The 17,117-nt window shown below is 55.0% G+C and overlaps 1 protein-coding gene across 5 annotated transcripts in view; it reads right to left on the reverse strand.

The window, feature by feature from the left end:
- Positions 1-15,701, reverse strand: part of LOC144509745 (uncharacterized) — a 42,492-nt gene extending 26,791 nt beyond the window's left edge. For 2 of the 5 annotated variants that reach the window (XM_078238529.1, XM_078238526.1), the window contains exons 1-2: positions 15,144-15,271; positions 12,063-12,165 (exon numbers count right to left, since the gene is read on the reverse strand). In XM_078238529.1, coding sequence (XP_078094655.1) covers positions 12,063-12,111 — 49 coding nt within the window. In that variant the 5' untranslated portion in view covers positions 12,112-12,165; positions 15,144-15,271. Of the gene's footprint in view, positions 1-12,062; positions 12,166-15,084 lie in introns of all 5 variants that reach the window. The other 3 variants (XM_078238524.1, XM_078238525.1, XM_078238527.1) reach the window with 3 other exon arrangements.
- Positions 15,702-17,117: the final 1,416 nt, after the last annotated feature.

Here is a 17,117-nt window from a genome sequence, read left to right on the forward strand (position 1 = left end):
CCAGAGCCCGCCAGCCATAGGAAACAACATTCCTACAACCAGTCTGTCCAGCCCTGTCAGAACTTCATACGTTTCAGCGAGATCTCCTCTCGTTCTTCCAGGGAATACATACCCAGTGGACCTGACCCCTCCTCAAACGTCAATCCTGCCATCCCAGGAATCAGTCTGTGAACCTTCGGTGCACTCCCTCAGGAGGCTAGGCTTGATTTAACCTGCTGGTTCTAGTTTCACTCTTTGGGCTGAATGTCAGGCTCAGAGCGAAGAAAAGGAATAGTCAAGACTTTAGTCAACTTTACTCAAGAGCAAGATAGAGAAGATACCAAGGGAGGGAAGGGGGCAAAAGGGGGAGGGAAGGGGGCGATGGGGAGGGATATGGGGAAGAGTTATAGTGTGCAAGGTTAGGAATTGTCCAAGAAATCAGGGATATTGCCCTGACTGCTGGGGAGAGAAGCTCTCTGATGGGTTGTTGGATGCGAAGGAAGATGAGATCGAGGCAGTTATCAAACTGCTTCCGACTGGGAGACAGCACATAGATACAACTATTTCTACCGGAGCAGTATGTTAGCAATCCCAGTTGGAAAGAGGTGGTTCTGGTGTGTGGGGGTTCCGTCACTGAATGGGTAATCAAGAGAACACAAAGTTAGTTTACCTGGTGTGAGAGTTTGAACTGCGAATTCTGATTAAAATAAATAGGTTTACATCATGGGGAGGAAACCTACTGTCGTTCCCGGATCTGTGGTACATGGTCCCAGACCCGCATCAGCGTAGTTGATGCGAAACTGCCCTCTGAAGTGGTTTAGCAATCACTCAGCAGCATCAAACCACTTAAAGAAAGTGTCCCACTGCTTCCTCCTCAAGGGTGAATGTGAATGAGGAATTAAATCCGGCCTTGCCAGCAACATCCACATCCTGAGAACAAGGGCATGAAGCCCCCACTGTCCAAATGGGCTTAAACCGCAACTGTGTATTTGACCAGGGAAGACTCGACGTCAGGGATTCTCGAATCCGAATCCTGTACTGTTGCTTTGGGAATTTTAAATCAAACCATTCCCGCCACCCTCAAGTTGGTCAGCTGACTGCATGGCCAGCCCATCAGCATTAGACAAAAAATGCAAGGAATCCGCACACCATTAAATACGTTCAGGCAGATAAATAATGAAAAAGGGTTTGCCAATCACAGGACCGGAACCGAGGTCGAGAATTGATTCGGCCATTCCAGCTCCGGAGAGTTCCGCAGTGCTCACTCATCCAATTGCAGCGCTCGCTGGTAAAGAGTGCTCCACCCACTACCCTCCATTCACCGCGCCCAACACCCAGCAAAGATGGGCTTTGACAGCAGCCTTTGACCACAGGGTAACCCCGTGACCCCTATATCCCTGGTTTGCCTCTTCCATCATGTTTACCATCTCGTATAGGTGCTTCTTCCCAAGCTTGAATAGCCCAAGCTTGATGGTCTTGTCCACTCGGTTGGACAAATAGTCTGGTGGCCTTTCCCCAGAACTTCAATGTTTCGGGAATCGCGCCTGGGCACAGCACTTAAGATGCAAGACAGCAGAGCCTGTGTGGCTCAAAGGTAGTGTCTGTACAATGCAACAGACTGAATCATGTACTGGATAATCCATTATACATAAAAGCAGATTGTTATTGCATAAGCCTTATTGGCCAGGTCAAATGCAATATCACATACAATTTTGGACAACCTTCATCAAAAGGAGATGCATTTGAAAGAGCTCAAAGAATTGTAACCAGGTTTATTCTAATTCTTAGATCAAGGCAAAATACTCTGGATGCTGGAATCTGAAACAAAAGCAGAAAATGCTGGAAAATCTCAGCAGGCCTGACAGCATCTGTGGAGAGAGAGTAGAGCTCTGCTTCCAGACTTGAAACGTTGGCTCTATTCTTTCTCCACAGATGCTGTCAGACCGGCTGAGATTTTCCAGAACTTTCTGTTTATTCTAGTACTTGCTGTATTGACATGAATGAGGCAGGTTGGACATTGAAAATGTCCCAAGATACTTCACAGAGATGGAAATATGGACACCAAATGACAGTCGGAAAAGAGTTTAGGGGCGATGATTGAAGGGAACAAAGTGGGGTTTGAGAAGAATTTTGGAAAAATATGGAGTAACTTAGGGCTTTGGGATAGTCCGAACCCTGTGGTATCTCATCCTAGTTTTCAAATCCCCCACCGCGCCCACCCCACCCCAATCCCTCCATGGCCTTGTCCCTCCCTATCTCTGTAACCTCCTCCAGCTCTACATCCTCAAGAACTCTGCACGCCTCCAATTCTGACCTCGAGCACCCCTGATTTTCCTACAGCTGCCTGGGCCCCAGGCTTTTGAACTCCTCCATCTCCCAGTCCTCCTTTAAGAGTCTCTTTAAGATCCCCCACTTTGACCAAGCTTTTGGCCACCTGTACCAATATCTCCTTATATGATTTGGTGTTGAATTTTGTTTGACAGCCCTCTTGTGAAACACCTCAGGATATTCTACTGGGTTAAAAGGTGTTACCGAAATGCAAGGTGGTTGTTATTGTTGGTGGATCAGGTGTGGGGTTGGGTTCGAGTCTCCAGAACAAAACTGTCCCTAATCTGACAGTGTGACTGAGAGGTCTGTAAAGGACTGATGAGTTATGTTGGGAAATGGAACAATCTGACAATTGAATGGCACAATGAATGTATCTGAGGCTGAGGCAGTGCTGAGGAAGCTTTACTGTGCCTCGGAGACGATTTGGGATACTCTCCGGTTCTAAGAGGCACTTTAGAAATACAAGTTTCCATTTCTCTAACCACAGCTTCTTCAACACACACACACACACACGCTCACACACACACACGCTCACACACACAAAGTCCCAGTTAAACTTCAGAAATCAAAGAATTCTTTTTGCCTCTTTTGGAAATCTTTAAAATACATTCCAACTCCAGAAATGTGACACTACCCAGGAATCTGTCAGCTGTGAAAGGGGCAGACGGAAGCATCCTACCAACCCCCCTACCCTCTCCACCAACCGCCCCCCCCACCAACCCCCCTCCCCCCAACCGCCCCCCCACCCGCCGCCCTCCCCCCACCCCCCAACTCCTCTGCTCTGCAAACAGCAAGAACCCTCCCTCCCCAGCCCCCTTTGATATAGAGATACGCTGAAAACAGATCTCGGAGCAGGGAATGTCAGGAGTGAGTGTGACAACTCATTCAGATGTTAATGTCTCACAGATGGGGCTGTAGACAGAGCTACAAATGGGGGCTGGTTGGGGGGGGGGGGGGGGGGGCGGGGTGTGCGGGGGACTGACTGACCACAGAGGGTTTAGCATTTAACAGAAAAACTTACTAACAAAACTCCAGTCAGGAAACTCCGACTCAAGTGAAACAGAGAACCGTGGGCTTGATACATTTCCCCAACCTTTTCCAAATGGATTCACTCCAATTGTTAAGCTGACTGTCACCAATTGCGAGGCTCAGCAGAATCGCAGTTGCTTAAACATCTCCCTTTCTTTCCCAATCCTTTTTGTTAATCCTGCATCCCACTGTCAGAGTGTGAATATAGAGCCTCATACACGCAATGGGTTTGAGGAAGGTTACAGCAGACTTTGGGCGGGGGGGGGGGGGGGGGGACAGTATAGATGGAAGAGTAATTTTGGTCATGGAGGTTTTCAACAGCTCAAACAAGGCAGTTATTCTAAACCTCTACAAATCACTAGTTAGGCCGCAGCTGGATGATTGTGTTCCTTACGCGATATCACATTTCTGGAAAGAATGCATGGCCTTAGTGAGGATATGGCAGAGATTTACTGGAATGGCCCTAGGTTTGAGGTGCTTTGGTTCTCTGGACAGACTGCTGGGGTGGTTCCCCTCACAGCAAGAGGGCGAAGGGCAAGTTGAGGGCATTGCCAATGATGCTGGAAAATCAGCAGGATATATTCTCAGAGGGGGAACCACACTGCTTGATATTAAGAGGTGGGGAGCTAGACTAAATCCCACACACTGAGCTCTCGTTCAGTCTGGATAACAAGGAACCCTCCACAAAAATGTAAGAACACGGCAAAGCTTCCTCAACAAAACATTTCCACGAGTGGATCTTTCTGGGGCCTAAAGGCCCTATTCAATCTGTCTTTAGGACAGTGGGCGCTGGAAGGCGAGATGTCGCCAGTCACAGAGTTACGCAGCCGTGGGAAAACTTTGGATACAAACACATTGGCTCCAGATCAGGAGTGGAATGGATCAGGTGTAATAGGAAATTATGTAGAACATTGCAGCTCCAGCCTTAGATCAGCGGCCAATCTACCACCGGAGACGTAACTGGGGAACTGAAGAGACACCCCAGGTTGGAAACCAGCATTATTGAAATATTTTTATTCATTCCCAGGATTTGGGCATCATTGACATTAACTCTCCATCCCCAGCTGCCCCGGTCAGACACATGGGTGTGGGACTGGAGTTACAGATAGACTCAGACCGGATAAGGATGGCAGCTTTTTTTGCCTTATGGACATGGGTGAACTAGTTGGGTTTTTCCCAACAGTAGGAGAGGTCACTTTTCTAATATTTTCTAAAGGGGCAATTTAGCGTGGCCAATCCACCTAACCTGCACATCTTTGGAATGTGGAAGGGAACCAGAGCAGCCAGAGGAAACCCACGCAGACACAGGGAGAGCGTGCAATTCCACACAATCGTCCAAGGCTGGAATTGAACCCAAGTCCTTGGCGCTGTGAGGCAGCAGTGCTAACCACTGTGCCACTGAACAAAATGGGGTGCCTTTTAATCCCATTTTAAGGGAATTTCCATTATGACTAGCTGCTTCCCCTTAGACAAAATGAGTTTAGAAGTGTTGGTGGATATAAATTCAATTGTGCCTGTGATGATACAAGTGTGCAATTAATATAAATATTTTTCTTTTAAGGGGAATATTTAAAATTTCAGATCTAGTCTGCAGGCAGCCAGTGTAGCTGGAAAACATTTACCTCAAGGGTGTGAAAGCAAGTTAATAACTCATCTTCATAGTTACTTAGATGGAGCGAGTGGACTTTTGTTTGTACAAGAAGTTCCCCTGGGATTTCTGATTAAAGTCGATTAACAGGGCCATGTGATAAAGTGGGTCTGTAGCAGAGAGAAAGGAGCTTTTGCAGTTGTAGCTGGGAGTCTGCTGAAGACAGAGGCCTGCAAGCTGCTCGAAAACTCATTTTCTCTCTGAAAGCTTCAAGACTGTTAACACAATTTATAGGAAGTATATTTATGATTGCTAACTGCATTTAAAATCGCATTTAAGCCTTTAAGAGGAATGTTGCTTTCTTGGAACTGAAAGAGTGATTAGCTAGAAAGTAAAGCTGCTTCCTTTCATTTTTACATATTGGTCAATCATTAATAGTTAAGCTTCATTTGTTAGAGATATATTCAAACTGTGTTATTAAATAAAGTGTGTTTTACTCGAAAAGATCCCTAATATGTCAGTGGAATCATTCCTGGAAGGAAGTATCCTTTTCTCACATTTATATCAAAGTAGAAAATTTGTTGGGGTCTAGTTTGGTATCCTCAACTTGGGGTTCTGGCCCAGCACCCCGACAGTACCATTCAGATTTAAATTGGATAAATACTCGAAAGGGAATGTGGTTCAGGGCTATGGGGACCAATTATAATGTTTCTCCCCCACCACCAACAGACCCAGCTTGGGCAATGCTGGGCAGAATAGCCCCTTCTACACTGCATCATTTGCTGACTCTAAACCACCTTCAATATAAAGTTTTGTCTCATGATGTCTCAGAGAAGTGGACGAACAATAAGAGTCCCAAACAGCACTGTGGGTGTACCTACACCTCAGGGACTGCAGCTGTTCAAGAAGGAAGCTCACCACCACCTTCTCAAAGGCAATAAGGAGCAGGCAATAAATGTTAGCCTTGCCAAGGATGCCCACATCAAACTATTGGTACAGGAGGAGGCCCTTTGAACCTGTTGCAAGATCACAGCGGACTTGTATCTTAATTTCTGTTACCTATTCCCGATCCATAGAAGTATAGAATCCCTCGTGTAGAGGAGGCCATTCAGCCCATTGAGTCTAGACTGACAGAGCATCTTACCCAGACCCAACCCCCTGTCCTATCCCTGCAGTCCCGTGACAGTCACCCAAAGCCGGAATTGAACTCAGGTCCCTGGCGCTGTGAGGGAGCAGTGCTAACCACTGTATCACTGTGCTACCCTGAAGAACTGGGTCCATTATAAGATGATGATGATATATCTCATGACTATAATAACAGGCTGGGAAGTGGAGCTGAGACAGAAAGTCACCCAAACAGCGCAGGCTCGAGGGCCTGGCTGTCTATTCCTGCTCCTTTGCTTACTTTCTAACAAAAATCAACTGACCCTCTCCAGCCCCAACAGCAATTTGGGGGCAGGGTGGGGGGTAAATGTCCAGGTTTCCATCTCCCTCTATGTGAAGTGTTTGCCAATATACCCCTCGGAAAGCTCATTGCCCCCTCCCACCCACAGTCCACGATGGATAGAGCTGCCCGTCACCGTGCCTGGAATGTGGTGTGTGCTGCCTTTCTGATCAGGTGGGCTTTGAACAAGGGGCAAAGAAATGGCAGGACGGAGGTGTTTTTGGAGAGAGAGCATACAGGTCAGAGGGGGGATAGGGGAGGGGTAATAAGAGCAGAGTGTGGGGGGGGAGGGTTGGCCTGGTGGATAGGGAGGGAAGACGACGGGAGGGGGGGGGGGGGGGAGAAAGACGACGGGAGGGGGGGGGGAAAGACGACGGGGGGGGGGGGGAGAGAAAGACGACGGGAGGGGGGGGGGAAAGACGACGGGAGGGGGGGGGGAAAGACGACGGGGGGGGGGGGAAAGACGACGGGAGGGGGGGGAAAGACGACGGGAGGGGGGGGGGAAAGACGACGGGAGGGGGGGGGGGAAAGACGACGGGAGGGGGGGGGGAAAGACGACGGGAGGGGGGGGGAAAGACGACGGGAGGGGGGGGGAAAGACGACGGGAGGGGGGGGGAAAGACGACGGGAGGGGGGGGAAAGACGACGGGAGGGGGGGGGAAAGACGACGGGAGGGGGGGGAAAGACGACGGGAGGGGGGGGAAGAGGACGGGGGGGGGGAAAGACGACGGGAGGGGGGGGAAGAGGACGGGAGGGGGGGGAAGAGGACGGGAGGGGGGGGAAGAGGACGGGAGGGGGGGGAAGAGGACGGGAGGGGGGGAAGAGGACGGGAGGGGGGGGAAGAGGACGGGAGGGGGGGGAAGAGGACGGGAGGGGGGGGAAGAGGACGGGAGGGGGGGGAAGAGGACGGGAGGGGGGGGAAGAGGACGGGAGGGGGGGAAGAGGACGGGAGGGGGGGGAAGAGGACGGGAGGGGGGGGAAGAGGACGGGAGGGGGGGGAAGAGGACGGGAGGGGGGGGAAGAGGACGGGAGGGGGGGGAAGAGGACGGGAGGGGGGGGAAGAGGACGGGAGGGGGGGGAAGAGGACGGGAGGGGGGGAAGAGGACGGGAGGGGGGGGAAGAGGACGGGAGGGGGGGGAAGAGGACGGGAGGGGGGGGAAGAGGACGGGAGGGGGGGGAAGAGGACGGGAGGGGGGGGAAGAGGACGGGAGGGGGGGGAAGAGGACGGGAGGGGGGGGAAGAGGACGGGAGGGGGGGGAAGAGGACGGGAGGGGGGGGAAGAGGACGGGAGGGGGGGGAAGAGGACGGGAGGGGGGGGAAGAGGACGGGAGGGGGGGGAAGAGGACGGGAGGGGGGGGAAGAGGACGGGAGGGGGGGGAAGAGGACGGGAGGGGGGGGAAGAGGACGGGAGGGGGGGGAAGAGGACGGGAGGGGGGGGAAGAGGACGGGAGGGGGGGGAAGAGGACGGGAGGGGGGGGAAGAGGACGGGAGGGGGGGGAAGAGGACGGGAGGGGGGGGAAGAGGACGGGAGGGGGGGGAAGAGGACGGGAGGGGGGGGAAGAGGACGGGAGGGGGGGGAAGAGGACGGGAGGGGGGGGAAGAGGACGGGAGGGGGGGGAAGAGGACGGGAGGGGGGGGAAGAGGACGGGAGGGGGGGAAGAGGACGGGAGGGGGGGGAAGAGGACGGGAGGGGGGGGAAGAGGACGGGAGGGGGGGGAAGAGGACGGGAGGGGGGGGAAGAGGACGGGAGGGGGGGGAAGAGGACGGGAGGGGGGGGAAGAGGACGGGAGGGGGGGGAAGAGGACGGGAGGGGGGGGAAGAGGACGGGAGGGGGGGGAAGAGGACGGGAGGGGGGGGAAGAGGACGGGAGGGGGGGGAAGAGGACGGGAGGGGGGGGAAGAGGACGGGAGGGGGGGGAAGAGGACGGGAGGGGGGGGAAGAGGACGGGAGGGGGGGGAAGAGGACGGGAGGGGGGGGAAGAGGACGGGAGGGGGGGGAAGAGGACGGGAGGGGGGGGAAGAGGACGGGAGGGGGGGGAAGAGGACGGGAGGGGGGGGAAGAGGACGGGAGGGGGGGAAGAGGACGGGAGGGGGGGGAAGAGGACGGGAGGGGGGGGAAGAGGACGGGAGGGGGGGGAAGAGGACGGGAGGGGGGGGAAGAGGACGGGAGGGGGGGGAAGAGGACGGGAGGGGGGGGAAGAGGACGGGAGGGGGGGGAAGAGGACGGGAGGGGGGGGAAGAGGACGGGAGGGGGGGGAAGAGGACGGGAGGGGGGGGAAGAGGACGGGAGGGGGGGGAAGAGGACGGGAGGGGGGGGAAGAGGACGGGAGGGGGGGGAAGAGGACGGGAGGGGGGGAAGAGGACGGGAGGGGGGGGAAGAGGACGGGAGGGGGGGGAAGAGGACGGGAGGGGGGGGAAGAGGACGGGAGGGGGGGGAAGAGGACGGGAGGGGGGGAAGAGGACGGGAGGGGGGGGAAGAGGACGGGAGGGGGGGGAAGAGGACGGGAGGGGGGGGAAGAGGACGGGAGGGGGGGGAAGAGGACGGGAGGGGGGGGAAGAGGACGGGAGGGGGGGGAAGAGGACGGGAGGGGGGGGAAGAGGACGGGAGGGGGGGGAAGAGGACGGGAGGGGGGGGAAGAGGACGGGAGGGGGGGGAAGAGGACGGGAGGGGGGGGAAGAGGACGGGAGGGGGGGGAAGAGGACGGGAGGGGGGGGAAGAGGACGGGAGGGGGGGAAGAGGACGGGAGGGGGGGGAAGAGGACGGGAGGGGGGGGAAGAGGACGGGAGGGGGGGGAAGAGGACGGGAGGGGGGGGAAGAGGACGGGAGGGGGGGGAAGAGGACGGGAGGGGGGGGAAGAGGACGGGAGGGGGGGGAAGAGGACGGGAGGGGGGGGAAGAGGACGGGAGGGGGGGGAAGAGGACGGGAGGGGGGGGAAGAGGACGGGAGGGGGGGGAAGAGGACGGGAGGGGGGGGAAGAGGACGGGAGGGGGGGGAAGAGGACGGGAGGGGGGGGAAGAGGACGGGAGGGGGGGAAGAGGACGGGAGGGGGGGGAAGAGGACGGGAGGGGGGGAAGAGGACGGGAGGGGGGGGAAGAGGACGGGAGGGGGGGGAAGAGGACGGGAGGGGGGGAAGAGGACGGGAGGGGGGGGAAGAGGACGGGAGGGGGGGGAAGAGGACGGGAGGGGGGGGAAGAGGACGGGAGGGGGGGGAAGAGGACGGGAGGGGGGGGAAGAGGACGGGAGGGGGGGGAAGAGGACGGGAGGGGGGGGAAGAGGACGGGAGGGGGGGGAAGAGGACGGGAGGGGGGGGAAGAGGACGGGAGGGGGGGGAAGAGGACGGGAGGGGGGGGAAGAGGACGGGAGGGGGGGGAAGAGGACGGGAGGGGGGGGAAGAGGACGGGAGGGGGGGGAAGAGGACGGGAGGGGGGGGAAGAGGACGGGAGGGGGGGGAAGAGGACGGGAGGGGGGGGAAGAGGACGGGAGGGGGGGGAAGAGGACGGGAGGGGGGGGAAGAGGACGGGAGGGGGGGGAAGAGGACGGGAGGGGGGGGAAGAGGACGGGAGGGGGGGGAAGAGGACGGGAGGGGGGGGAAGAGGACGGGAGGGGGGGGAAGAGGACGGGAGGGGGGGGAAGAGGACGGGAGGGGGGGGAAGAGGACGGGAGGGGGGGGAAGAGGACGGGAGGGGGGGGAAGAGGACGGGAGGGGGGGGAAGAGGACGGGAGGGGGGGGAAGAGGACGGGAGGGGGGGGAAGAGGACGGGAGGGGGGGGAAGAGGACGGGAGGGGGGGGAAGAGGACGGGAGGGGGGGGAAGAGGACGGGAGGGGGGGGAAGAGGACGGGAGGGGGGGGAAGAGGACGGGAGGGGGGGGAAGAGGACGGGAGGGGGGGGAAGAGGACGGGAGGGGGGGGAAGAGGACGGGAGGGGGGGGAAGAGGACGGGAGGGGGGGGAAGAGGACGGGAGGGGGGGGAAGAGGACGGGAGGGGGGGGAGGACGGAGGGGGGGGAAGAGGACGGGAGGGGGGGGAAGAGGACGGGAGGGGGGGGGAAGAGGACGGGAGGGGGGGGAAGAGGACGGGAGGGGGGGGAAGAGGACGGGAGGGGGGGAGGGAGGGAGGGAGGGAGGGAGGGGGGGGGATGGGAGGGAGGGTGGATGGGGGAGTTTACAAAGGAGACCACAGTTGAAAGTATTGAGTACTGACATAACATCCAAAGCAGCCTGCTTTATTGGCAAACTGGAACAGCTGACCCAAGAGACAGATTCACAAGGGGCTTCCCATCCAACCAACCAACTGTCTCCCTGCTCTATTTGAGAAGGAATCCTTGTATCAGCCTTTCCTTCCAATCCCGTTACGAGACGGTTATAAGAAAGACGGTGCAGTTTTGACATCAATAAAATGGATGCTGTTGGGGAACATTTGCTGATGTTTACAATTACTGCTTGCTGTGGAATAAACAGTGCGGGTTCTGAGAACAAGGCAGAACGGCTGGTGTTGGAGGCAGCTCTGAGCCTGTTTATTCTGGACCCCGCACTCCGACTGAAAATAAATACATTAAATATTTTATTCACATTAGAGACCATTTTCTTCCTCAGGAAGTTACTGGTGGGAATAGAATGTCCAGAAGCAACAGGACGACTGCTCCAGATCTTCACCAGGGTTGTATCAATAAACCCTGAACTTCACTGCTACTGAAACCAGTTTTACTGACCCCCAAAACACTCCCAGGACAGGTACAGCACGGGGCTAGATACAGAGTGAAGCTCCCTCTACACTGTCCCCATCAAACACAGTAAGAAGTCTCACAACACCAGGTTAAAGTCCAACAGGTTTATTTGGTAGCAAATACCATAAGCTTTTGGAGCACTGCTCCTTCGTCCACATCATCAAACACTCCCAGGACAGGTACAGCACGGGGTTAGATACAGAGTGAAGCTCCCTCTACACTGTCCCCATCAAACATTTTCAGGACAGGTACAGCACCGGGCTGTACACGGAATAAAGCTCCCTCTACACTGTCCTATCAAACACACCCAGGACAGGTACAGCACGGGGTTAGACACAGAATGAAGCTCCCTCTGCACTGTCCCATCAACGTCTCTGGTTTGCTTTGTACAGTTAGCTGAGACTAACTTCACTGAGAAAACACGTAACCACCAGGACAGTGACCAATCCTCAAATTCAAGATTCTTTACCAGTGCTGCCCCTTTACATTTAAGTTGGATTATGAGTTAATAACTCAATAAAATTACACTTAACTCTTCGGAAGATGCAGGGGAAGTTTGGCCACCTTTAGTTCATCATAGATATCACTGTTTGCTTAGTTCGCAGTGTTTATTGTACAAGTGTGTTCCATTTTGCGCTGAATTCTCCTGTGGTGATTTACAAATTGTCACCTCTCCTTGTCCTAACTACCCATGTTACCTCAATGTCATCAAGGTCCTACACTCTGGAATTCCTTTCCTAAGACTTGTCTCCTTGAAGATCTTCTTTAAATCTTGGATGAGCTTTTGGTCGCCTATCCCAATATTTCCTGCTCTGCACCTTGGGACATGTTACTATGATAAAAGATGTGCGATAAAAATGCAAGCTATTGATGCGTTTGGCAAAAATCCCAATTTGAAAGAGCTAAAGTTATTACATACAAACAAATCTGGAATTATTAAAACACAATATGTTGATATCTTTCTCTCTCACCTTCCTGCACCCGGGGGAGGTTGGATTGATCAATCGCCATTTCAGTCATTGCCAGTTTGGGAATGATCTTTAAACTTGGGTTGGGATCATCCAAATAATTAGGCTGTTTAAAATAAACACATACAAAAATACTTCACATAATGCACAAGGTGTTTAAACTAACGGTTTCACAGCTAACTAGCAGATTTCAAAAAATAAATAAACTGAGGAAGTTGGGGGGGAGGGGGGGGGGGGGGGATGGGGGGAGTTCCATGGCTGCGCCAGACAAACCAAACATTTGAAAGAGCTGCATAGAAGAATTTAATCGCACAGCAGTCAAGTGGCAAGGGGATCGGCTGTTAAAAAGACTATTGCTTGTTCGAAGGATGGGAATCTTGGGTCTGGGTGGGAGGGGGTCCACGGATCTGAAGTGTGGAAAAGAACATCGTGCAGGTAGTGTCATAACCAAGTCTTTGTATCAATACATGAGGGAAAGGTGTACCTCGGACACCACATGGAGCTTGCAGACAATCGCATCTAAACTCATACACTCAGAAGGACAGCCTTGGTGAGGTAGAGAGCACGTGGCTCTTGTGAAAGTGTACTTCAGAAAATCACATCACCAGAAGCAGGGAGAGGGATCAGGTGAAGAGAAGACACAGTGGGCAGGATCAGTGCCGGATTTAGGCATAAGCTAAACAAGCTACAGCTTAGGACCTCACAATCCGCAGGGGCCTCACAAAATTTCAGAAGGTTTACAATGAAGAGAACATTTAAGAGCAGATACCAGAAAAGAAAAAGAAAGCAACAGCTTGAAGAGCAACTCAAAAAATTACCAAAATTACCAAAATCTATGAGAGAGATCAAGCCAGCCCAATGATAAATATGTAATCAGTAAATACATTCATTTGAAAATAATTTGTATTTTTCACTTTAAATACCTTGCTATTAAATAATTAAAAGGCATAATTATGTTTTCAATTTTTTTGTGGCGACCCAAGGTCCTGTTTTGGTACGCAGCTTTGTGAGATCTTTTGGTGTAACTTTTTAACAAGGGGCCGGGCCTCACCAAGTCTAAATCCAGCACTGGGCAGGATTTTCCAGCCGCACTCGCACCAAGGCTGGAAAATCCTGCCTGAGGTCAACAGACCTTTGCATAGTCCACCCCCGGCAGCTACAATTCCCATGGTGGGTGGGGTGGGAAAATTGTACCCAATGATCCTTGGCCATCTCAGAGGGACTCCTCAGTGGAGAGGGTGTTCAGAGCATCACGAGAAAGGATGAAGCATAACGTCTGATGGAATTTCCAGACTGGACCTTTGAACAAAGCTCCATCGGCCACAACACGTCACTGAGCTGCTAAAGACCCAGACTGAATCCACACATTTCACATTCCAACTATCCCCGGGATGTCTGTAACAAATACATATTCACCTCACCTAACTGTACCCACCCAACTCAACCCTCACCCCCTACCCAACCCCTCACCCCCGACCCAGCCCCCTCACCCCAACCCCCCATCCACTACCCAGCCCGAGCCCCACCCCCTACCCAACCCCTACCCAACCCCTCACCCACTACCCAGCCCCCAAGCCCTCACCCTCACCCCCGAGCCCCCACCCACTACCCAGCCCGAGCCCCCACCCACTACCCAACCCCTGAGCCCCCACCCACTCCCAGCCCGAGCCCCCACCCACTACCCAACACCCAAGCCCCCACCCACTACCCAGCCTGAGCCCCCACCCACTACCCAACCCCCGAGCCCCCACCCACTACCCAACTCCCGAGTCCTCACCCCCTACCCCCTACCCCACCGCCGGGACCCCACCCCCTACCCCACCCCCGGGACCCCACCCCTTACCCCCTACCCAACCCCCGAGTCCTCACCCACTACACAGCCCCCGAGCCCTCACCCTCACCCCCAATCCCCGAGCCCCACCCACTACCCAACCCCCGAGTCCTCACCCACTACTCAACTCCCGAGTCCTCACCCCCTACCCAACCCCTCACCCCCTACCCAGCCCCCTCACCCCCAACCCAACTCCCGAGCCCCCACCCACTACCCAACCCCCGACCCCTCACCCCTACCCAACCCCCCACCCACTACCCAGCCCCCTCACCCTCACCCCTACCCAACCCCCTCACCCTCACCCACTACACAGCCCCCGAGCCCTCACCCTCACTCCCCAAGCCCCACCCACTACCCAACCCCCGAGTCCTCACCCACTACCCAACCCCCGAGTCCTCACCCACTACTCAACCCCCGAGTCCTCACCCCCTACCCAACCCCTCACCCCCTACCCAGCCCCCTCACCCCCAACCCAACTCCCGAGGCCCCACCCACTACCCAAGCCCCCACCCACTACCCAACCCCCGACCCCTCACCCCTACCCAACCCCCCACCCACTACCCAGCCCCCTCACCCCTACCCAACCCCCGAGTCCTCACCCACTACTCAACCCCCGAGTCCTCACCCACTACTCAACCCCCGAGTCCTCACCCCCTACCCAACCCCTCACCCCCTACCCAGCCCCCTCACCCTCACCCCCAACCCAACTCCCGAGCCCCCACCCACTACCCAACCCCCGACCCCTCACCCCTACCCAACCCCCCACCCACTACCCAGCCCCCTCACCCTCACCCCCTACCCAACCCCCGAGCCCTCACCCCCTACCCAACCCCCGAGCCCTCACCCCCTACCCAACCCCAGAGTCCTCACCCCCTACCCAACCCCCGAGCCTCACCCCTACACAACCCTCCACCCCTACACAAGCCCCGAGCCCCACCCCACCCCCTACACAAGCCCCGAACCCCATCCCCCTACACAACCCCCGAGCCTCAACTCAACCCCGACCCTCACCCCCTACACAACCTGAGTCCCAGCCCCTATACAACCCCCGAGCCCCACACCCCCCGACCCTCAGCCCCCACACAAGCCCTGACCCCCCCCAACCCAACACAAGCCCTGACCCCCCCATTCCAACCCAACCCAACCCCTGACCCCCAACCTATCCAATTGACATCCGATCCAAAGACCCCAAACCTCCAGATCCAACTGATGTATCGATGATAATCTGGGATCGAGTCTGGCTCGATCTTTACCGGCGTCCGCAGCTCCGCTCCCGGGTTAGCTCTCTCCGGGTTAGCTCTCTCCGGGTTAGCTCTGTGTCTCTCTGTGTTTCTAACAGTTGATTCTCTGGAGCTGCTGCTGAAGAAAAACTACCTTGAATAAAAGTCTATTACTATGAAAAAAAAAACTTTAGCAACTGCCGCTGTCTCTGCCACAAACCCCGGACTGAACCTCCCGCTGCCTCTTCAAACCAACATCGCCCTCTTCACTCACTCTTCCCCTCACTCACTCAGTCCCTCTTTGTTCTTCACTCTCTCTATCTCACTCTCTCCTCCCTATTCATCCCGCTCTCTCACTCCCTCTCGCTTTTCTTTCTCTCTCCTTCTCACTATTTCTCTCTATTTCTGTTTCACTCAAAGTTTCTTCCTATTTCTCTCTCCTGCTTCACTCTCTTCCTTTCTCCCTCTCCCAGTTTCTCTCTCTCTCCTGTCTCTGCCTCTCTCTGTTTTCTCTCTCACCTGTCTCTCACTGTTTCTTTCTCACTCCCTCTCCTGTCCCTGTGTCTCACTCTTTCTCTCTCTGTTTCTCTCACTCCCTCTCTCCTGCCTCTGTTTTTCTCTCTCACTCTTTCTGTCTCTCTCACTGTCTCTCTTTCTCTCTCACTATCTCTCTCAGTCTCTCACTCCCTCTATACTTTCTTGCTGTTAATGCTCCACCTCTGATTCTAGCAGCTGTTGTCTTTGGGACTACGGAGAGCAGCCGCTGCCAAACCACATTCAAAATCCTGTCCCCCACATCTGCACATGGTGCTGGGAGGAAGCAAGCGGGGAATGTGTGAACACAGAGTCTAAGTGTTAGCTTCACATAAACAGCTACACATCAGAGAGCTACCCCCAGCCAGACTGCTGCACCTACATTATCAGACTGCCAACAGACACAAAGCTCCCTTTTAACTTGCCTAATGTTCAACAGCTCACAATTAATACAGCTTCATTAATGTATTAAAATGTTCTACAGGAGTGTAAACTAAATGTGACACCAAGCTACATAAGGAGATCTTAGGGCAGGTGATGAGTCAGAGGTAAGTTTTAAGGAGTCTCTTAAAGAAGGAGGACATGTTACAGAGGGGGTTCCAGAATCGGAGGCACATCTGCCTATGGTGGGAATGAGGTGTGGGGTGGACAAAAGGTCAGAATTGGAGGAGTGCAGGAGTCTCCGAGGGTTGTAGGGCTCAAGGAGGTTACAGAGATAGAGAGGGGCAGAGCAATGGAAGACTTTGAGTTGGTGTAGTCCAATACAGAGGGGTGAAGGGTCAACAGGACCAATTGGGACATGGGGCAGCGGATTTTTGGATAAATTTAAATTTGCAGAGAGTAGAAGGTACAAGGTTAGCCAAGAGGAAATCGCACAATGTCTGGACTCTCTAACTGTGGAATCCTATATAAGAGGGTCAATTTAAAATGGTGCAGTTATCAGGAGGGTTAGCAGCACATAGGGACAGAAAGGACAGGGTTGGGAGGTGAATCAGGGCTTTCTGAACAGCTTCAATAACCAATAGTGGAGATTCAACTCATAGCATACAGTGCAAAAGAGGCCATTCGGCCCATCGAGTGCACCAACTCTCTGACAGAGTGTGTTACCCAAGTCCTCTCCCCTGCTGTATCCCCATAACCCCATACATTTACCATGGCTAATCCATCTAACCTGCACATCTTTGGACTGCGGGAGGAAACTGGAGCACCCAGAGGAAACCCACGCGGACATAGGGAGAACATGCAAACTCCACACAGACGGTCACTCGAGGCCGGAATTGAACCTGGGTCCCTGGCGCTGTGAGGCAGCAGCACTAACTACTGTGCCACCGTGTCGCCCCATGGTTATGGATTTTTCACCAATGAATTAGAAACAATTGTACCCAGACACACAAACCCCAAACAGGACACACGGCCCTGGGGAAAGACAGTCACTTTCTGAAGTGTCCACACAGCTTGGTATGGCTCCTGCTC

Source organism: Mustelus asterias, chromosome 22 (assembly GCF_964213995.1).
Source record: "Mustelus asterias chromosome 22, sMusAst1.hap1.1, whole genome shotgun sequence".
In the NCBI taxonomy this organism is placed as follows: Eukaryota; Metazoa; Chordata; class Chondrichthyes; order Carcharhiniformes; family Triakidae; genus Mustelus; species Mustelus asterias.